Genomic DNA, 22,330 nt, shown 5'->3' on the forward strand with positions numbered 1-22,330 from the left:
GTTTAATTCCCCAAATTGTGAGCTGAGAGCAGACATTGTAGTATTCTATTCTTTTGAATTTATTAAGCGGTATTTTGTGGCCTGAAATGTGGTCTCTCTTGGTGAATGATCCATATGACTTTGAGAAAAATGTACATCCATTCTATGGATGAAATAGTCTATAGATGGCAATTATATTCAGCTGATTGATGGTGTGGCTGAGTTTAGCTGTATTCTTCCTGATTTCCTGCCTACCAGATCTGCCTCTTTCTGAGAAAAGGATATTGGCATCTCCAACTATGATAGTGGACTCATCTATGTCTTCTTTCTGTTTTATCAGTTTTTGCCTTATGCAGTTTCATGCTGTGCTGTTAGATGCATACACCTTAAGAATTGTTACATCTTCTTGGAGAGTTGACCCATTTAACATTATGTAATGCCCTTCTTTTTCTCTGATAACTTTCCTTACTTTGAAGTCTGGTCTGTATGAAATTAACATAGCTATGCCTGCTTTCTTTTGATTGGTGTTAGCATGGTGTATTTTTCTCTATCCATTTACTTTTCATCTATGTGTGTCTTCATATTTAAAGTGGGTTTCTCGTAGACAATATATAATTGGTTCTTGGTTTTGATCCACTATAACAGTCTCTTTTTTATTTGTTGCATTTAGACCATTGACATTCAAAGTAACTACGGATATAGTTGAATTAATATCTGCCATAAGCATTACTGTTTTCTACTTGTTGTCCTAAGTCTTTGTTCCTATTTTTGTCTTCCATTCCTTTTCTGGCTTTTATGCTTTTAATTGAGGATTTCAGATAATTCCATTTTTTCTCCTTTCTTAGCAAATCCATTATACTTTTTACTTTTTTTAATCATTGTCCTAGAGTTTGCAATATACATTTACAACATCAATCCATGTCCACTTTCAAATAACACTATACCACATCATGGGTAATGTGAGTACCTTATAATAACAAAATAATCCTAATTCCTTCCTCTCATCCCTTGTACCTGCTATTCATTTCACTCATATATGAGGATAAATATATATATATATGTCCATAATACATATATGTATACAAGTATACATAAATATATGTGTATATGTATGCGTAATACATATAATTGAACACATTATTGCAGTTGTTATTTTAAACAAACTGTTGTCTGTTAGATCAATTAGGAATAAGAAAATAAAAGTTTTTATTTTACCTTCACTTTTTACTTCTTTGATACTCTCTTTTTTTCTTTATGTATATCTGAGTTTCTGATCTATGTTATTTTCCTTCTCTCCAAAAACTTCTTTGAAAATTTCTTGCACGGCAGGTCTACTGGCAACAAATTCTCTGGATTTTTGTTTATTTGAGAAAGTCTTTATTTCTCCTTAGCCTTTTGAAGGATAATTTTGCAGGGTACAGAATTCTAGGCTGGTGAGTTTTTTGTCTCAACTTTTTTTTTTAAAGATTTTATTTATTTATTTAAAGGGAGGGAGAGTGTGCATGAGCAGGGGGAGGGGCAGAGGGAGAGGAGAATCTCAAGCAGACTATGTGCTGAGTGCAAAGGCTGATGCAGGGCTCAATCTCATGACCCCAAGATCATGACCTGAGCTGAAATCAAGAGTTGGAAACTCAACTGACTGAGCCACCCAGGTGCCCTCTCTCAACATTTTAAATATTTCATGCCATTCTCTTCTTGCTTGCATGGTTTCTTAGGAGAAGTCAGATGTATTTCTTATCTTAGCTCCTCTGTAGGTAAGATTTTTTTTCCTCTGGCTTCTTTCACAATTATTCTTTATCTTTGATTTTCTGTAATTTGAAAGTGCTGTGTCAAAATATAGTGGTTTTTTGATATTCATTCTGCTTGGTGTTTTCTGAACTTCCTGATCTCTGGTTTGATATCTGACATTAATTTGGGGAAATTCTCAGTGATTATTGTTTAAAATATTTCTTCTGTTCCTTTCTCCCTTTTTTCTCCTTCTGGCATTCTCATTATGTGTATATTACACCTTTTGTAGTTGTCCCACAGTCCTTGGCTATTCTGTTTTGGTTGTTTGTTGGTCTTTATTCTCTTTGCTTTTTGGTTTTTGAGGATTCTATTGAGATATCCTCAAACTCAGAGATTCTCTCCTCAAATGTGTCCAGTCTGCTAATAAGCCCATCAAAGGTATTCTTCATTTCTGTTACAGTGTTTTCATCTCTAGCATTTCTTTTTGGTTCTTTCTTAGGATTTCCATCTCTCTGTTTACATTGCCCCTCAGTTCTTGCATGCTATCTACTTTATTCATTATAGCCCCTAGCATATTAATCATAGTTACTTTAAATTCCCTATCTGAAAATTACAACATCCCTGCCATGTCTGTTTCTGATGTTTGCTCTAGCTCTTCAAATTATGTTATTTTACCTTTTGATATGCTTTGTAATTTTTTCTGGATTGCCAGGCATGGTAAATCGGCCTTTGGTAATGTGGGGGGCAGGGGAGGGAAGCATTCTACGGTCTTATGATTGTGTCTCAGTCTTTTAGCGAGCCTATGCCTCTGGATTGTGAACTTCACAAGTGTTTCTCAGGTTTTTGCTCCCTTTGTGTGAAAGAGGATGGCTAACATGGGTGGAGTTGGGTATTTCCCTTCCCCAGGTCAGTTAGGCTCTGATAATAGTCTAGCAGGTTAGCCAACAGCTAACAAGTTTCCCCCAAGGGCAGGCTTTGTTTGCAAGGACAGAGTTCTTTGGCTATTTCAAAATGGTTCCACTTCTCCTCCCTGTGCCAGTAACCTAAGAGGGTTTCTCTCTGGTACGCACTATGGGAACCTGGTGGAGCTCCTGGAGATAAATCTCACAATCCTGTGGCATCCCCCTATGCCTGGCTCCCCTGGAGTTTTGAACTCAGAATAGTCTGCACCACCTCTCCTTCAGGCAATTCACCTATTGCAGTTCAGATTTTCCTATCCTGGCACTGGTTTCTGCAATGGTTTGCTGCATGAGAGTCTCTGCTCCAGTATGCTCGTCTTTCCAAGCTTATTCCAATCTATATTTGCCTGACTTTCCAATCTTGAGGGCACTGATTTGCCTGTGTCCTCTCCTCTCTTGCAGATCCAAGAAGACTTGTTGATTTTTCAGTCTGTTCGGTTTTTCACTTGTTGTTAGGATGGACTAGTGACGTCTAAGCTCCTTATATGTGGAACCAGAAGTCATAAGTACCCTCCTTCTACACTTCACATTACAAATCAACCAGGAATAATTCTCTTCCCCTCTTGGCTAGAGAGACTTGATGAGTCCTCAGGGACTTCGAGTTACCACATTCTCCACACCATCCTGAAGAGACACTGAAGCCAGCAACATCACTCTCAGCTCCAGGGAAAAGGCAGGGAGGGAGACAGACAGTTGAGAGGGGTCATATACAAAATGAAGACAGATTTCAAGTTTTCTTAATGACTTTAACTGGAGACTCGAACCCTGTAAACCATAGTTCAAGCCTAGTTCTGTGGGACAGTGTCTGGTTCTCCCTGAGGTCATGGGAGGAGAAATGCATAATTGAGGTTGGAACAGGGAGCCCCTGTCTTTAATTCCAGAGTAATTCCAGCAAATTATGGCTGCTGGATAAGCCTTAAAGTAATTGTTAATGTCACCAAGCTATAAGTTCCTTTCTTCAGATGCAAAATCTTCCTCCTGTTTGGGGAAGTCTTTCACAAACTGTGTGGGATCAAAATACACCTCTGTCCCTGCACTAAACATCTACAAGTAGAAAGCTTCTGATGCAGTCACTGAACGGGCTGCAAAAACACTCGGGCCTACAGAAGTTCACTCCCTCCCAGGCTCACTCACTGTGCTAACCCACTATCCCCTCCATCAAGCATCAGAGTTCTCCCAGACCCTGTTCTGAGAGGATAGAACCCTAGAAAAGACCAAATACCCACTGCTTGATTTCCATGACCAGAGTCCTTTGAGGCCCCAACATAGGGCTGAACTACAGTTTGCAAAGCTGTGTATGATAACAGCCATTATAGTAACCTTGAATTTTTATCTGCTGTTCTTCTTAAGAACAATTGAAAACACCTTCACAGTAATGATATCATCAGGTTTGCCCTCTCACCGACTCCAAAAAGAAGAAAGGGGGCAAACCCCTTCCCTTTACATTAAAAGGAAACATGAGGCCTGGAGAGGTCAAGGACTTGTCTATGGTTTCACCTCCCATCAGGGCAAAGGGCTACAGAGGGCTCCCATCTTCTCTGTCTGGACTCTATTTCCAAAATGCTGGAGCACAAAGATTTGACTGTTTCTCTGCATTTTTCTTATTTGTGTCTTTTCTCTCTTAACCATAAGGGCATTTCTAGACTTGGTAACCCCTCCCAGTCTCCTCCAGCCCCCTGCAGCCCAGAGCAGATAGCCCCTGAGTCCTGCAGGAATTCTCACTGCCCTCATGCTCCCATCTGGCTCCAAGCTCTATCGGGTGGAAGACACCACGTATGCTGTGGCGATGTATTTCTTGCCATTTCCATAGGTGGACTTGTCCCAGGGATAGGTCTGGATGGCCAGGGGATATCCACCCAGGCTTAACTGGCACCTGTGGGGAAAGATGGCCAAGTCATAGGAGCCCACCACATCTCTCCATGCCCATCCCCTGACTGGGAAGATCAAGCCCAACCCATGCAGAAGGGCTCTGCCCTGACTTCAACAACCCCCAGGAGAATTGCCACAGCTTTCTTCAGACATTGCCTCCCACTCCCCATGCACAGGCAGCCCTTCAAAATTGTGCCTTAGTTTCTATCTTCTTAAAGAACCCTGCTCCTCATATTTCCCAGAACAGTATTCTAAAATCTCAGATTCTAGAGCTGAACCCTCAGAAATTAAATGTCTGCTTAGGGTTTCAGAAGTAGTAGGACCCAAAGTCCTCAGATGTTAGAAGAGATGAAGCCCAGTGGTTTCAAGCTATACTCTCTGGGGCTTCAGGTTTCCCCCTAGCAGCCTTGGGAACCAAATAGAGAGGGTTGGAGCACCAGGGCAACTCCATTCCTAACTGTTTTACATATGAAGGTTCTGCGTAAGATTTCACATGGTGGTTCTGCTGCTAAGATAAAGTTTGGCAACCACCAGTCTTATCTAACAACCTCATTGCCCGAGTGAGAAAACTGAGGTGCAGAAGGGTGATTTGTCCAAGCCACTAAGTTGTAGAATCCAACTCTCCTGATTGTCCTGGCTGAGGACAGCCTGTGGCCCCAGCCTGCTCCCCAGGCCTGGCTGGCCCAGTACTTACGCTTTGCCTGGCCTAGCAATGAAGCACAGGGAGTAGAGCGCAAACTCAAATTCAGGGCTGCTCCCAATGAAAGCTGAGCCCACTTCCTTATAGTAGCCGTCCCAGTTGAACTGCATGGCTAACACGTCGGGGTAAGAATCCCACTGTGGAGAGTAGCAAAGGGGGCCTGGTGAATACCATGAGCGGAGTCTGACAGAGAGGTGGCGCATGGTTAGCAGTCAGCCAGGGTTTGCTGATGGCCTGTTAGGGGCCTGTGTGAGTTTTCTGGGGAGGCTGGATTCTTTACATGGACCAAGGAAACAGTCTGCCCTGCTAAGGTGTCTGAGCCCTACTTGGACCCTCTGTCTGGAGCTGCCAGTGTGCATCTCCCAGAGAGGCGAGAGCCCGCATTCCTGTGACTGCCACCAGGGCCGCAGGGGCCATGACTGTTTCTTGTGGCCATCACACGTGGAGGAGGACAATTTATTGTCCCCAAATTATTTCCTGGCACAGGGCAGCAAAGGTTTCTTTTTTATAAAATGTAAGGAGTTGAACTCAGACTAGCCAGGCTGAAACTTCCAGCCAAGGCCACATTCTAAGGAAATTTGGGCAGGGGGTCATTACACACCTTTGAGACTTGTCTTCCCCTCTGAGGATCCTCGCCTGCCCCCACCTCCCATCCAGGGATAGTGCTCTCTGCCTCCTGCCCTCTGCAGCTCTGGAGCCTTCACTGTTTGGAAGGGAATCTCAGGGTCCTGGCTGCCTATCCAGCAGATCGGGAAGTCATCTTCACCATCCCCACTGGGCGGCCAATGAGAGTCAGGGTGAGAGGCAAGTCTGGCTGCTGGGAGTGCAGAGTGAGGGCAGGAGGTCTGGGTACTAATAAGCTTCTCCAGCCCACGAGGTCAGCACTCAGTACTCACGGGGCCGTCATAGACGTGACTGTAATAGTCAACCAGGCCCTCCTTCTCTTGCATATAGAAGCGGATCCAGTTATGGAAGCCGGTGACCTTGCCTTTTTTTATTTCACCTATAATGAAGAGTTCAAGGTGGGTGATCTGGGCCTCCCCTCCAACCCCTTTTGCCCCTCCCATGCCAAGGCTGTCCCCCTTCTTGAAACTTTGGCTTGTAGAATGCACACCTGCTTAGCCCCTTGCCCTGACTCCCCAGCATCCCACACATCCCTTAACTCTCACCCAGGAAAGCCCTCCCCACCCCCTTTCAGCTTAAGCCCTTGGGAGAATTCCTCCTCCTGGTTGGCCCCGGGTGACCAATCTGGGATATTCCTCTCAGCCATTTCTCTAGTAGCAAGCCAAACTTGGTAGGAGCTTTATGGGGTGGGACAGTGGGCAGAAAGACCTTGGCCCTCTTGGAAAGCAGAGAACCATTCAGAAGTAGACAGCCCTGCCCCCAAACACACTTCCCTTCCTATGTGTGCCCTTTGGGGGCCCCAGTATCTGGTCTCCTTTCCCCTTTAAATACTCCAGAAGACACTGTTCCTCAAAAACAGCTCCTCGGACCCCTCCGTCTTGGCTTGGGAGTGGACATTGTCCGTCCCTGAGAGCTGGCTCGGCTGCTGATTCATCAGTGCCTGATGCTGCCCTACTCCTGAGGGAAGCCGTCTCTCTTCATTCCTCCAACTCTTTCTTTCCAAGCAGAATGATCCCACCTGAGAAGACGTGTTCAAAGCCACTTGAGTCCTCCTCTTCATTGCCTCTTGAATAGAGCCCAAACCACATGTTCTTCAAGTCAGTGACAAACTCTTGTTCCGAGCTGTAGCGGTCTGCGGGGAGGAACACAGAGCACCTAAGAGAGGGGAAGGCGGAACCAGGTCCTGGGAAGCAGGGAAGGGCCACCTGCCCCAGCACATCAAGAAACACAGTGGTTCAACCAACAAACGTGTTCAGTTGTCCATTCAGTAACTATCCACAGTGCACCTGTTCTGTGCCTAGCCAGATCTACAGGCTGAGGATTCAGCAGGGAATAGCAAGGACAAGATCGCTGCTTTCATAGTTTCCATTCCAGTGGAAAAGACAATTAATAAACAATATGATCAGAAAGACCTCTCTGAGAAGGTACCACTAATCAGAGACCTGAAGGATAAGGAGTCAACCACACAAAATCTGGGGAAAGATTCTTCTATGTGGTGAGAACAGCAGGTGCAAGGCTCTAAGACGACCTGGGCTTCGTGTTTAAAGAGCTAAGGGAAGTCAGTGTGGCTGGAGCATAGTAAGCGCGCGGGGCAGTGGTCGGACAGGAGGTCCGAGAGGTAGGCAGCGGCCAGGCCTCACAAGCCATGGCAAGAAAGTTGGGGGTCAGTCAAAAAGTAAAAATACAAAAATATTTTAGATTTACTGTCTATGTTCTATGTGCCCCAATTGTTTTAAGTGCTTTCAGTCCTCACATTGAATCTTCACATAAGGTCGATACTAATTATCTCCAATTTAGAAATGAGGAAATTGAGGCAGACCAAGGTTATGTAACTCACACAAGATCACACAGTTAATAAGAGGTAGAAACGGCACTGGAGCCCGCGCGATCATTACACATGTTAACTGGTCTCTTAACGACTTTATAGCTTCTTATAGGTGAGAGAGCCACCAAAGGGTTTGAAGCAGGGGAATTATGTGAGAGCTTTGTTCTTAAAGGCTCACCCTGGCTGTGTATATAAAAAGTCAGTGGGGTGTAGGAGCCGCAGAGAGACCAGTTTTGAGGCTAACACTCTGTCCAGGTCAGAAGCAGTGGTGGCAGCCATGGGGGGGGGGGCGGGTGAGAAGCGGTCAGATCAGGGATAGATTTTGAAGGAGGATGTGACAGACGTTACTGATCGAGGAGTGGAGGTGGGGAGCCATGAGGTAAAGAGAAGAATTGAATATAACTCCTGGGGTTTGGGCCTGAGCAATGGGATGGACTATGGTGTCATTGATGGGATGGGGAAGACTGAGGAAGGAGGAAGGGGTGGGAATCATGAGTTCTCTTCAAAGTTCTGAGTAGATGCCATGAGAGAGCCACGTGAGATGTTAGACAGGCAGCTGGGGCAGGTGCAGCGTCGGCCATGTGGGATGTGAGCTAGAACTTGAAGGACAGTCTGGATTTGGACGGGGAGAGAGGTGAGGACAGGAGAAGTAATGGAACAGCCCGGCCTCAGTATCGGATCCCTGGGTCCCAGACCCGGCTCCGCTCGGGACTTCCCTGGTCTCAGACCAGTCAGCCAGCCTGGCGGGCTTCTGTCCGGAAAGCTGGAGGGCGGGCCGGACTCCCAAGACTCTCGCTTGTGTTTGCGGCAGAGGACCGCCAGGGGGCGGTGCGGGATCGCGCCCTCTTCACAGGGGCGGCCTGTCCCCCGCTTTACCCAAAAACCGCCGGTGACTCACTCGTAAGGGAAGGCAGGCAGACGGAAGGCAGCCGCTCTGGGCAGAGGGGAGACCTGGACAAGAGCTGCCCAGGGGGCCCAGCCCAGCGGCCTGGAGTTCCGTGGAGGAATCTGCGGGACACGAAAGAAACACAACCCCTTGCCAAGAACTCCTGCGGCTCAAACCTTTTTTGGTCTGATTCAGATGTATCCCTATCTGGAGCCACGCTAGCCAGAACCCCTCCCGGGAGAAGCTCTGGGTGCTTTTCTGTTGCTGTTTCCCCAGCAAAAACGTGGAGTGAGCCACGCATCCTTCCTGGACCTGGAGCAGGAGGGAGGAGAATCAGGGACCCTCGGCGCCTCGGCGATCCGCTGAAGTGGGGCGGCGCGGGGTGACTCCGCGTCTTGCAGGGAGCCTGAGACTGGAGCAGTGAGTGCGGGGATGCGCGGCGGCCCAGAGCAAATCCGAGGAGAGCTGACTTCCGAGCCACACCAAGGCGGCTTCCGCTGCTTAGGCCCGTGGTCTCTCCGGGGCTCCTCTGTGGCCCCCTCGGAAGTCCGCTGGCCACCGCACACACACCCCCGCCCCGCTCGCTTCACCTCCCCACCCTGGAGCCCCAGGCCTGCCAGGCCCTCCTGTCCTCAGCCCTGCCCCGTGGGGCTTGGGGAGGCTCACTCACTCTTGTGACGGAGGAAGCCATAGAGCTCCTTCAGGACGGCCGTCTTCATGACCTCTCTGAGGAAGGCGTCCTGCTCGGCCAGCTGCTGCGCACTGAAGTGCTCCCCGCGGCCCGTGGCCCGCTGGTAGTTGTTGAGGAGGCTGATGAAGGCCGCGTAGGTCGGCTTGGAGAACAGCTTCTCGTTGACATACGTGAAGAGCCTGGGGGAGGCGGAGGGAGGCCCGAGAGAGGCCTGAACATGGAGCAGAACCCCACCCCCACCCCCGCAGGGGCGGCCAGACCCGGCGGGGCAGGCCTGCGAAGGTGCGGGGCCGGAGCAGAGTGGGGCCGTGAGCCCCTCCAGAACGGTGTGCCTGAGGCGGCTCTTGTCTCCCGCTGCAGCGCTTGGAAGGTCGGTTCTCTTCGCAGCCCGTCAACCACAGAAACCCTCCCGGCTGCACACCCACAGTCCCTCAAGCTGTCTTTCTTTGTCTCCGGAGACCTACTTTCTTCTCTCCCTTCGATCCTGCCTGCCCTGAGGAGAAAAGGGCTGAGGCGTGGAAGGAAGCGAAGCCAGCCGGGGGTGGGAGCCGGTGCGGGGCACTGCGCAGGAAGAGTGAAGGGGACTCACGGCTCTGGGCAGCGGTCCACGTGGTCTCTGGTCTCCGAGGGCGAGATGCGGTTTTGGCTGTTGAGAATGATGTCTTCCTTCTGGGCTTTGTTGATGTCCGCCCTGTAGATCTTCTCAGAGATGCTCTGTAGCTCCTCCTTGGTTATGGCGTCCCTGCTGTAGGAGAAGCCCTCTGGGAGGGATGGGAAGGGGGCTCTCAGCCCAAGGAAGGCCCCGGGGCGAGGGAGCAGTCTGTGGGCCCCCTCCCCTGGGCACCTTCCAGAAGCCGGCAGCCAGGGAAAGAGGCGGCAATCCATCACCCTAATGGTTGGACGGCAGGGGCCTCGGGGCCTCAAGGCTACTTAAAATCGGCAGGTGGCCTCCCCGCAGAATGTCCACACACTCCTCTGCAAAGGTTCTCAAACTTGGGTGCCCACCAGAATCACCTGGAGGGCTTGTGAAAACAGGTCTGGGGGCCCCGCCCCCCGAGTTCCTGATTCAGTGGGTCTGGGGGGAAGCCCGAGAGTCTCCCTTTCTAATACAGCCCCAGATGGTCCTGACGCTGCAGGTCCAGGGAGCGGACCCGCAGGACTATTGCTCTGGAGAGTTCCTCGGTCCCTGGAGCCGCGCCAAAGGGAGCAGGAGACTGACCGTGGCCACACAGGCTCTCGAAGTCCTTGCAGCAGTTCCCAAACTCTGGGCAGCGGGCATTGCAGTGACACGGCTGGTGCCTGTCGAAGGCCTCGTGGCAGCGGTCCCGGCAGGAGCTGGGTGCCGAGTACAGGTCTGAGAGGACAGGGAGGGGTGTGTGTGTCCTGGACAGACCCCTAGAGGTCGCTTCGGGCCGGCCGCCGGGTTCTCCCAACACCCCCCCCTCCCCCACCCCACCCCCAGCCTCGCCCTCCGCACTCCTAGTGAAGATCTCCAGGGAAGGAAAACAAACAGGCTGAACTGGTACACACCCTCCACGGTCAGGAAGCCCTTTCCGAGAGGCCAAACTCTACTTTCTGGCCTGTTGTTTTTATAATCTTCCCACCCTAAAAATAAAATCTCTTCCACTTCCCTCCATAGGCCTCAGACTCCCTTTCCTGCCTGCACGCCAGGCTGCCAAGGCCAGCCCCTCGTACCACCTCCAGGTGCTGGGTTTGGGGTCCGCCTGGCTCAGGCCTGTGCCTGCTGCCACTGGGATGGCTGCCTCCTCCTTGTCACCTCCCATGTCCCTCCTCCTTTAGCCTGCAGGCCCCCCTTTAGAAAGGCAGACTCACTGCTCTCTGGGGCCTCCAACATCTCTTCCTCCAGCCCCAGGAATGGCTCTGGCTCTTCAGGGTCCTCTTGCACTGTAGGTCAGAGAAGTAGAGTCACCAGCCCCCCCCAACCCCCCCACCCCCGAGGGCTCCCTTCCCCTTATGTCCGATTCTCAGTTCCCCCAGCCTCTGGGACAAGCAGTGCGGTGGAAGAAAATACAAAACAGGGGCTAAGGCACAATGAACAAGGAGACAAACTGAAAATGGAAGACAGAAGGGGACAGATGGCTGAAAACTGTTACAAAAAGTGCAAAGAATTTCCCCAGGTGACAACTCTCCTTGCCACTTGAGCATTCTGGTACTCGGTGTGCTCATCCTTACAAAGAGGAGGGGAGGCAGGAAGGGGTGCCTTCTGGATTGAAAACCCTGATTTGGGTATAACTTTTCTTTAACGCGCTTTGATAGATGGACAGGCTTGCCCTTCTCCAAATGGCAAGGCCCTCACTTAGGAACATCCCTTACCTATAATAACTCCCAGTCACGGTCAAGGGTGAACTCCACCCAGGCCCTCTGGGACTAAGAACTGTTTCCTGAGATACCAACTTCCCTTCTTTCTTTACAACACTTGGCAATGGCCACAGAGATGGGGGGGAGGGCGTGTTCAGAAAAGCACGTTCATATTGCTGCCCCGTTCCCTTGGCCTGTAGGCTGTGTGACTGGAGCCTAGGCTCGGGGCAGAGCAGTGTGGGCAGAGTGGGGGTGGGGAGAAAGAGGAAGGATGCTCCTGGGGACACTGAGCTCCTTTCTCACACGCAGTGGGGTAATTTCCCCCAAAGAAGCAAAACGATTACAAAGTGATTCAGAATCCGTTAGTGAGTTTGCTGGATAGTGTTGTCTTATTACCATCAGAACCACAGGGCAGGTGATTCGTTCAGCAACACACATCTTCTAATCACTTTCTTGGTGCCAGGCTGTGCTCTAAGTGCTGACAATCCACAAGGTCCTTAACTCCTCGAATGTTATGCTAAAGAGACTTTCAAGGGCTGATTTAGAGTCTCAAGCATCGTCCACATTTTTTTCTGTGGGAAAAGGATTCTGAGGTGCAAGTCAGAGACTTGGAGATGGACTGGCTCCTAAGCTAAGTATTTTCTTTGCTGTGAATGCCAGCCCGATGGTCCAAGGTAAACAGGCTCTCCTGTGTCTGCTGAATAGGGCACAAGGCAAGAGAAAGGGGCAGGCTCTGATTCTGGCACTGAGCTCTGGACCTGGGTCTCCCTCCCTGGGCTTGATCAGCAGAACTTCTGCTGGTGTAGATGGTGTTTTCATGTAAATTGAAGGAGGGTTCCTTCTGGGTGGAAGCAACCCAGTGGGCACATGGCTGGGTCAGCATATACCACCTTTGGGAAAATTAGGAAAAGGTACTTCTTTCTCTCAGCAGACACAACTCTTCACCAAGGCTCATGGGTTAGCAAGAAGGATATGGACTCTATTTTGGTCAACTTGCCTTCTCAGCCAGGTGCCCTTGTGCAGTGCATAACCTGCACAACTGTATGCCATGGTCTTGCTAGCCATTCCCTACCATGGCTTTAGTGATCATGTTTTCCAAACTGAGAGTCGGGGCACCTGGTTTGACAGTGAACTTAACAAGGCTTCATGTCACAAAGCAGAAGACCATCTATCTGGCGGTCTAAAACACTGGAAGCATCCAAACAGGGGGATTATTCAAAATAATTTTTTCAAGTGATTCCTTTAAAACTATGTTGTTAGAGTAGCAGAGAAACGATTGGCTTCTGAGAGCAGTGCGTGTCCCATTTAGTCACTGGACAGGGAATGATAGATTGAAAATGCTGCAGCCGCTCGGTCCACTCATTATCGGAAGAATGGTGTGAATCACGACAGTCACTGTGACGCCGTGCAGGCTTCCTGGTGGCACGCAAGTTGGAAAGTTCTACTCCCTTTTTACACTTTTGCAATGTAAAGTGTTGAATTACAATTGGTAATGGGACTCATGTTATATTAATGTTTGTTACCATTCTGCTGTTTTTGGAATTACTTGAACTTTCAAAACATTGTTAATCCTGATAGTTCAGATAGATATTCCAGGTAAACAACCTATTTTCTTTGAAGTTGGGGTTTTCTATTGGGGACATCCTAGAATACGTGGGACAAGTAGTGGCCAAATCCCTGACCGTTGCGCTGCCCCTCAGTGTCCTCATCCGGGCCCCTGGAGTCTTGTCATCCATCTCGAACCCAGCTCTGAACTGCCGGACACCCGAGCCAACGTCCCTTCAGGCAGTCTGGGCGTGGACATGGCCTGGCCCTCTGTGCCTTCCAGACCCTTCACCCCACAAGGAGCCTCACCAGTACACAGGTGCTCATAGTCTTCACAGCAGTCCCCATGCCGGGGACACTGGCGGTCACACTGGCAGGCAGCATCCCGGTTAAATTTCTCATTACAGCGAGATGCACAGGACTCCAATTTTCCTACGGGCAATAAAGGTCACAAACTCAGCTCTGTGAGGATCCTCTTCTCCTCATCAAGGTGCACCCTGCAGTAAGGTTTGCAGACAGGGGCACGGGCCCCACCTAGCAGGGAAGATCATTGCTATCTGCAAGGGAGAAATACATGCGCAACCTCTCACGCACCAGCAGAAGCCTCATCCCCACCACCCACCACCCACCCTATGTTGCAGGGCTCATTATATAGATGAGGATCACAGACTCAAATGCCGAGTGAGGCTAGACCTCTAACAGAAGCAAGTAAAGAAGCAAGGAGGCAGTAGGAATTGGTGGGGACCGTGACAAACTTGGAAGTGATGCTCGGCCTGAAATTGGCAGCCGCTATCAGCTCCAGCCCCTTCTGCCATGTTGGGATGCAGGCTCAGTGTTGTCAGAGCCTCTAGTTTTTCAGGAGAAGCCTTTATTTTTATGTGAAGTTTTCCAATTTTTAAAAAATTCAGGCAGACCAACGAAAGAGGTCTGTAGGCTGGTCGTGACCCACAGGCCACCATTCACCTGTCACGTAGATCAAGGTGAGTCACTGCTGCCCCAGTGATCCCACCTGCCCTCTCTCCTCCGACACCCCCTTCCTCTCATCCTGTCCCTTTTATGTCTTCTGCTGCTTTGTTCTTTGCTCCCCTTCACCTGGTCTCCCCTGCATCCTGTTTCCCCCAGGTCCCATCTTTCTGTTTCTTCTAGTCTTTGGAATGCGTTTGAATTAGTTTATGCTCCGGTGGGGAAAGAGGCGAGTATGGGTGCAAATTGGATTCTGGAATAGGATCCGTTGTGTAACCACAGACCACATCCCTTACTCCAGCCACATGGCTTGCAGAAGCAAATTTTTGGTCACAAGGGGCATAGACAAAAAATTTTGAAAGAAATGGTACAAACCCACTACCACTCCTAAAAACACAACCCCCGCCATGCCCACCCCAGCAAAGACAGTGTCAGGAGATATCTTTGGTGACAGCTGGCTTCAGGGGCCCTTTCCTTCCACTTTGAGCTTTAAGGGTAATTACAGAGTCTTTGTTTCCACTTGAGGTTCCTGAGGTTTGGATTTCGCGAATGCTGGGTTTAGGGGCCAGGCTGTGGGCGACGGAGGATGTCAAGATCAGAGTCAGTGTTGCCATTAGCATCGAGTTCGTATGAACGCAGAAACTGAAACCTGATCTGGGCCAGAGTTAGGGTTAGTTAGGTTTAGATTAAGAGCTATGGTTGGCAGGGGCGCCTGGGTGGCTCAGTTGTTAAGCATCTGCCTTCGGCTCAGGTCCTGATCCCAGGGTCCCGGGATCGAGCCCTGCATCAGGCTCCCTGCTCAGCGGGAGCCTGCTTCTCTCTCTCCCTCTCCACACCCCCTGCTTGTGCTCTCTCCCACTCTCTCTCTCTCAAATAAATAAATGAAATCTTTTTAAAAAAAAGAGCTTTGGTTGGGATTTGGACTTGAGTTAAATTTATTGATAAAGTAACAATTTTGTATTGCTGTTTGGCTGAGGAATGAGGGGATAGGTTTAACACCACTTCAGGGTTGAAGAGTGTGTCAGGATTAGGAGAAGAGAAATTATCCCACTTTTGCCTTCGATTAGATTTGGGGTTTGGTTCTGGTGGTGATTCCACACAGGTACAGTATCTCAATTTAAGCCTGGATTGGGTGGGAGGTGAATATTAAGGATATGGGTTTAGTTACTGTTTGGATCCTGGGATTAGGGTTTATGTGGTGTTCATGTGGGTGGCATAGCAAAGAGCTTGAGAACCTGGACTCTGGGGCCAAAACTGCATAGGGCTGGAATTCTGGTTCTGCTGCTTTCAAGCTATAAGGTCTTGGGCAAGTTATTTGACCTTCTGTGCCTCGGTTTCCTTATCTGTGAAAGTGGCATGACAATGGAGTCCATCTCATAGAATATTTATAAGAATTAAACGAGTTGATATTTGCAAAGCACTTAGTACAGCGCATGATACATAGTAGCAACATGTGCTGCTTAGATAAATAAACAGTGATAAGGCTCCATGCCCAGCTCCAATGTGGCAAGCGCTCAGACTGGCCGGAGCAGTCTTCCCTGTGGACATACCTCATCTAGCTGACTCCCTCCCTGGGTTTCAGCTGGGCCGTCCCTTGGACTGGGGTGTCAGTGCATTTATGCTGCTGGCAGGTTCCCAGCTGACGTCATTGCTGTGAGCCTGTATTCTTTACATTAAAGAGGTGTCAGGTCAAGGTTAACCAGGTCCTGAGGCAGCCTCAAGTTGTGTCCAGGGCCTCCCACGCGGCCAGGGAGGCAGGCCTTTGATCCAGTGGATTGTCCTTAAAAAACAACCAGGCCCAAGGCCGCTTGTCCTTTCAGGGGAACTCCTCCTGAATCTTAAATGATGCTCCCTTGGAACCTGAATGCAAAGACCTTAAGGAGAAATTTTTAGGCCATGAGGAAGGCTCGGTCAGCTGCCTGCAAGGTCAGCCTGGCAGAACACCCAGAATCCAAAGGGAGAAAATTCAGACAAATCAAGGCAATGTTCACAATGGGCCAGATCAGCAGAGTCCCAGGAAAGAACTCACTTCATTCCAGTAGCTGGCACCGGTTGAGAAGGGCTCCGAGTGAATAGTCAGCTCTCTGGAGCTCGGGAGAGCACCCCCCATGGCCCTGGCTGAGTGGACTTTTTCATCTCTGTTCAAGAACTTTGTCCCCAGTAAGAACCCCCTTCCAGGGGTTCCCTGTAAACTTGGTCTGCTTCAAGAAGACCTTGGGATTTGAGGGTGGAGGGGAGAGGTAGGAGGGACTTTTCCTCATAGGCGCCTCGCTGTGCTGTCCTGGGGACACTCAGCAGACGAGTCACCCCGGCTCCCCACTCTGGTGTCCCCACCCTGTGCCTGCGAGCCACACAGGGCTTGGTGTGAGCCTTGCTCACGGGCCAGGTGCTGAGTCACTGCTTCAGCAACCATCTGCCCCTTGGCCTCTGCCTCATCTCTCTGAGCCTCTGCCTTCTTCATTTTGGCCTTGCCTATCTCAGACTCAGGGTTTCCCTCTATTCCCCTTGAAAAGCTTAGGGCCTCCCCTGTCTCATGAGATGCTGAATTTCTCTGCACTCTCCAAGACTTCAATATGCCAGAAGGCCCATTCCTTATCTATGCTGCCCGCCAAGAGCGCCTGGTCCCAAACCTGGGTGTCCCTATTACACCAGCACTCAGCCACTCTGAGGGTCGGGGCATCATCCTACATCCGTGCCTGTTCAGGAGCCCCAGATGCTGTTTCCCTGGAGACCTAGTCAACCAAGAAGATTCATTTCCAGGACCAGCTTCCTGCCCCAGTTCACCCAAAACAACCAGGGTCCTAAGACTGGCCATGACTCCTCCATATGATCCATAGTCTTGCATCTAAGTTCTGAGATGTTGGAACTAGGATGGACAAGGGCCGAGCCTCCTCCCACCCACCTTAGGAAAGAAGGAGGCATTGCCCACTGGACCTGCAACTCCCCATCCATCCCACAGCCGGGCTAGATCACCCCCCCAGGCGCAAGGGCTTCACATGCACTTCTGAAGGTGCTGTTGCCTCTGTCCTCGGGCATGGCTGCCCAGAGACCCAGTGTCTCAAGTCGTTCTCCTCTCCTGAGAGTGGGATGTGCCAACCCAGCGGCCGCTGGCTCACACTAAGCTAGAAGTTCTCGTGCCCTCCCCATTGGCTGTCCACCCCCCAGGGCCCCGACAGAGTTGACTCCCAGCTGCTCAGCAGCAGGTGCCAGAATAGAGGTCCCCGGTCCCTCCCAGCCTTTTCCTCCAAAGGTCCTCCATTCGGGAATCCCATTCCGGGTCTCCGTATACATAACCTGGCTAGAAATGAGGAAGTTTCTCCCAGGAATATGTATAAACATAATCGTAACCAAAACCCCAGCTCATTGAGATCTCACACCACGTAAGGTGCTTTTTATACATTATCTTAATTCGTCCTTACAACAGTCCTATTTGGGAACAACCTGGGTTGGGTGGGGTGGGTATCAAGCTCTGATTCTTTCTCCTCTGGGCAGAGGAGGATTCTCCCCACACCCCTCAGCTCAGCCCCCTTCCTTAGCACTCGTTCCTCCACACCCATTAACCAACTACCAATGAACACCTCAGCATCAGCAGTTTGCATGGCTACTGCTGTCCTTCTGCAGGCCCCCTCCCCTGCACCCCTAGTAACTGTAGGCCAGGACCCTTCTCTGTGCTCTAGTTCCTCAAAAACTGGGTCGAAGGCCCATTCCTCTGACCACTTGTACAGCTTAGAGAGTACACAGCCTACCTCTTGGCCAGGGGCTTTTCCAGTTTCCCCCTGAGCCTGCACATCTCCTGAGGCTTTTACCCAGAGCAAGGTCCCACCCCAACAACCTCACCCACCCACAGGCAGTGGAGGGAGTGACCAAGGGCAGCCAGGCCACTCGAACCCAGCAGGCCACAGCCCCGGCTTTATATCATACAACAGTCCCGCAGACAAACCATGGTGAAATCAAAAGTCAAGTTGGACTAAGGGATGTCTGGGTCTCGTCTTCCAAGGACTCAGGAAGGGGCTTCCATGACATTAGTCCATCAGCCCTGCAGCCCCCTTCACGCAGTCCCCTCCACCCCAGAGACAACTCCTATACTCTGACAGGGATAGGTCTAAGGTGCTCCTTGGCTTTAGGACAGAGCTGACCCTCCCTTGTCCCACTCTGCTCACCCTCTACCAAGTTCCCTAACTCTCTGCTTCTTTACGTAGGACCCTTTCACCCCCACCAGATGATGACTTACCAGCCCAGGCCAGGCTGCAGAGTATGGCCACTATCAGGGGCACACAGGCCCTCATGGTGCCCAGTTGGAAGCCAAAAGGGGATTGGCTGTTGGACTTTCACTAGAGTCAAGGTGAATGTCACAGCTCTCAAATGAGCTTTATTGCCCAGGCTGATCCTTTTAAAGACATCAGAACTTGTGGATCTGGTACCTCCAGATCCTTCCAGGAAGAAAAAGGGGAGGGAGGGACCCTAGATGGATAGGATGTGGAGAGGGGGTGGGGCCCTACAGCTGTTTGAAGCCAGGTGGAAGGTGACTAAGCAGGCAGGTAATTCCAGATGTTTAGAACAGGTAATACTAGCTGTAGCCAGAAAATAGGTCATGTAAGCAGGCACAGCAAGATAGGCCTGGTTTGGGGGGTTCTCTGTCCCAAGTGGGAGCACCAATGGGCTTGTCTCTGGGTGATGCCCTCCAAACACCCACCTACCAGCAAACCACTGTTCTGACCTTCCAAGGAGCTATAGGCTGGCTTCATCTTTGAGTTCCTGGTGCTAATATGAGGGACATAGTAAAGCGATCATTCCAGATTTGACCAGCAGTGAAGTGCTCAAGCAAGTGTTAGGGTCAGTGCAAGGAGAGATATAGGAGGTGTGGGTCAGAAACAAGGGCTGCTCTTATGAGCATCAAACCACACATAGCTAAAGCACCCCAGAAATAGTATGGAAATAGTCTCTAACTTACTGAGTCAGCGTCTCAGCTTTTCATAGTTCAGGTTCTCACAGGTTCTAGCTTTATGAGGTCAGCGGTGGGCAAGAGGCCTTAGAGACAGCCAGAGGACATACCCTTGCTCTTCTGGGGGCCCAGAAGCCCACTCCCTTCATCCCCTACTTACACTCGTCTTCCCGAGGACCCTCCCCAGGGAGGTGAGGCTTCTTGGCACTCCTTCCTCCCCAGGTCCGAGAGCAGAAGTGCAGCAACGTGGGGCTGCCAAGTTCCCCCTCCTATTAAAGGTAAAATCTGCTAAGTAAATTGCCCTTTCCAGAAAGAGTGCCGCATGGAGATTCTGCCCTCTCAATAAAAGAAAACTCCCATATAAAAAGGCAAAATTGATGAACCGTTGAGACTACTCTATAGTGATTTTTCTCCAGGGGTGAAGTAGGGGGGCCTGTCCTCCTCAGCCGGTGTGCTTGAAATGTGGGATGCTTCCTCTCTCTGACCTCAGTTTCCCCATCTCCAAAATTATGGCCTTGAACCTGACAATCCCTGCCAAGTTCATTCCGGGGCTTCCCGCCAAGCCCAGGGTGAGCCGCCACGGTGGTTGGGAAGAATGCCCCTGCCTCGCTGTGCAGAGATGAGACCCCACGTAGGGCTCCGGAGTGCCCAGGACAGCCTCGAGGAAGCCACCTTGCAAGAGACTCACAGCAGAAGCACAGCCGCAGCGTCAGCCTGGCCCTTCCGCGGAGGAGGGAGGCTGGTTGAAGGAGTAGGAGCAGAAAGGCTGCTTGGCCTGCTCCAGCGGCCAAGTCCAAGCGGAGAGCGGGCTGCGACTACGGCCAGAGGGAGCCCGCAGCCTCTGGGGGGCTGGCGGCCCATGCCCGGATCTCGGACTCTGGTTAGCTTAGGGGCTAAAGGAGACGGTCACTGGCTGGGCCAGGAGAACAATGCCTCAGAATTTGGGGTGGACGGTGCCTTCCAAGGGCCCTGCTGGGGGGACCCCACTGAGGCCGAAGGTGTGGAGTCCGTCTGGCCGGGTTGACCCTACTGTCCTGCTGAGCAGCCTGTGGGGTGGAGCTTCTGGGCAGGAGCGCCTCCCTCCATCGGGGGAATTTTAGGTCAGGAGCAAGGCTGGGAGCTGCGGGACGGTTGACACTTACCCCATAGAGCCAGAGGGCACATCTGAGGATCCAAGTCTTTCCAACTGGGTCCTCCAACAAGAACCACAATGGCAACTTTAAGGACAACCAACAACACTGACTGAGCATGTGCTGGGGTGTCACACGCCAAGAACCTCCTACGCATTCTCTCCTTCACTCCCACTACAGCCCTTAATAGTACTATTGTTATCCTCATTCACAGAGGAGGAAACTGAGGCACAGAAAGGTTGGCAGGCACACCCAGGGCACATCAGTAAGTTATGCGGCAGGACTTCCAACCAGACGCCGTCCTGATGGGCACTGATGCCACGTTGTCCCACAGAATGCGTCAACAACCACTTAATCACGTCTGGGTTACCAGGCAAAGTGGTCTGCGCTCAGATTCCGTGGAATTAAAGGGACCTCAGCGGTCACCTGGCTCCACTTCTCATATGAAATTGCCAGCCCGGCACGATCCTAGGAGGCTGTCCTGCCTCCATGCCTCTCAGAGCTGCTCATCCCCACTTCCCAGATCTGATTCCCAAAGCCCAGGACTGCATAACCCAAGACGTGCTGACGTGGAGGAAAGTAGATAGGACAGTAGGAAACAATCCAGCGAGCCAAGGTATGAACACACCTCTGTACACTCCTGCAAAGATGCCTCATAGATAAATTAGATGCACCTAGGCGTTTATAGAGATAAATGCAGGCTGGCCTGGTCTGGACAGAAAACTCTGCTGCTCCTCTGTCCAAGTTCTCCCCCAGTTAGGTTTTCACATGGACTTTCCACCCTTGATTAAAAGCTGTTCCCAGGGAGCCAGCCAGCAAGGTAGGAGTCCCGGGAGGCTGAGTCCTGGAGACTTGGGGCTGGGAGGGGGTGGTGACAGGTGCATGGCAGATGGCATTCCCATGACGAGAACACCAAACAGAGATGCCTCCTCTGATCAGGAAGTGAGGACAGGGTGCAGCTGTGGAGGGTGAGGGCACGCGGGCAAGGATCCAGGAGGCAGTCAGGCCATGAGCGGTGTGGAGAATGGGAATTCTGTGAGCAAATATTTCCTAGTAAGCCTGGTGCTATGCTGTTACTGGACCGGCAGCATTCAGGCCAGGCTGGAAAACAGTTCTTAGAACCTATTGGTTTCTCGTGGGACAGAGGACAGAGAAGCCTCAGCATTAGACGGCTGTTTGAAGTAGATCCCATATATCTCTGAGCTACCAGGGTGGTGAGGGGTCTGTCAGGACCCACAGGCTCTGGGAGAGACTGGCCCAGGGGACATATGCCGAGGCCAGCCTACCCACTAGCCTTGTCCTCTGTGAAACCAAGGCTGAGTCACTTCAGCACCAGACCAGAACTGGACGGGCTCAGCACAGGGGAGGCCTAGAGTCCCCTCCTAAGGGGACCCCTGGCCCCTGAAGATGCTAGACCTCCAGGCTCCGTCCCACCGTGGCCCAGAATTGCCCCAGGATAGAGACCCGGGACAGTCGCCCACAACTAGTCACTTGTGACCCACCTCAGTCTGCGGTTCCCTCTTGCTGAACGTGTTTCAGAATGGCTCCACCAGTGGTTTTCTTTCACATTGGTTTGTATGTTGTGTTCCACAGTTGGATTTCCAGGCATTTCTTTTTACGTTTGTGGGCAGCCCTGATATTCAACATTGCACTCACCCCCCGCCCTGTGGATGCACGAGTCACACGTGCCACCAAGGCCACTCACCAGAATCCTGGGCTGCCCTTCTGGTTCTGCTGGCCAAACCCCAGGCTGGTCCTCTGCCTGCAATGCCCTCCCCTGGACTGTCCATCTCTGACTCACCTCCAGGCCCAGGGCAAACCCACCCTTCCAAGAAGCCTGACTTCAGCCCTCCAGCCAGAGGAATCGCTCCTGCCTATGGACTCAGTTCTTGATATTTGTCCTGGGCGCCTTTGGCATATCACAGCACTTCTGGTGTGTGTTTGCCAACGTGGTGTCGGTTAACCCCTGCACTGCCATTTAACTTTTCATCCATACAGACTGTTTCTTCACCTCTGCTTCCTGGGTCCCCTCTACTGTCTTGTATTGTCATTGAAGGTGTTAAATAACCGTCAACATGTAAAGGGACCAAGAATGAATGAATGAGCAAACTGAGCCTTCCAGCCCCGCTCGTTATAAAGGCTCGAGGGAAGATGATGAGCCAAACAGAAA

General features: G+C 51.0%; 1 protein-coding gene and 1 long non-coding RNA gene across 2 annotated transcripts in view; one reads left to right on the top strand and one right to left on the bottom strand.

Annotated features, from left to right (window-relative positions):
* LOC144382367 (uncharacterized) overlaps positions 1 to 22,330 on the top strand; it is a 422,766-nt gene that overhangs the window by 199,772 nt on the left and 200,664 nt on the right. The window lies entirely within an intron of this gene.
* ENDOU (endonuclease, poly(U) specific) lies at positions 1,334 to 19,649 on the bottom strand. Its single transcript, XM_036099356.2, has 10 exons — positions 18,320 to 19,649; positions 13,435 to 13,557; positions 11,095 to 11,166; positions 10,481 to 10,615; positions 9,851 to 10,022; positions 9,241 to 9,440; positions 6,878 to 6,991; positions 6,132 to 6,238; positions 5,230 to 5,372; positions 1,334 to 4,539 (listed from the first exon to the last, which is right to left on the bottom strand). Exons 1-10 carry the CDS (start codon positions 18,372 to 18,374, stop codon positions 4,419 to 4,421), a joined length of 1,242 nt encoding a protein of 413 aa, XP_035955249.1. The 5' UTR covers positions 18,375 to 19,649; the 3' UTR covers positions 1,334 to 4,418.

This window comes from Halichoerus grypus, chromosome 6 (assembly GCF_964656455.1).
Source record: "Halichoerus grypus chromosome 6, mHalGry1.hap1.1, whole genome shotgun sequence".
NCBI lineage: Eukaryota > Metazoa > Chordata > Mammalia > Carnivora > Phocidae > Halichoerus > Halichoerus grypus.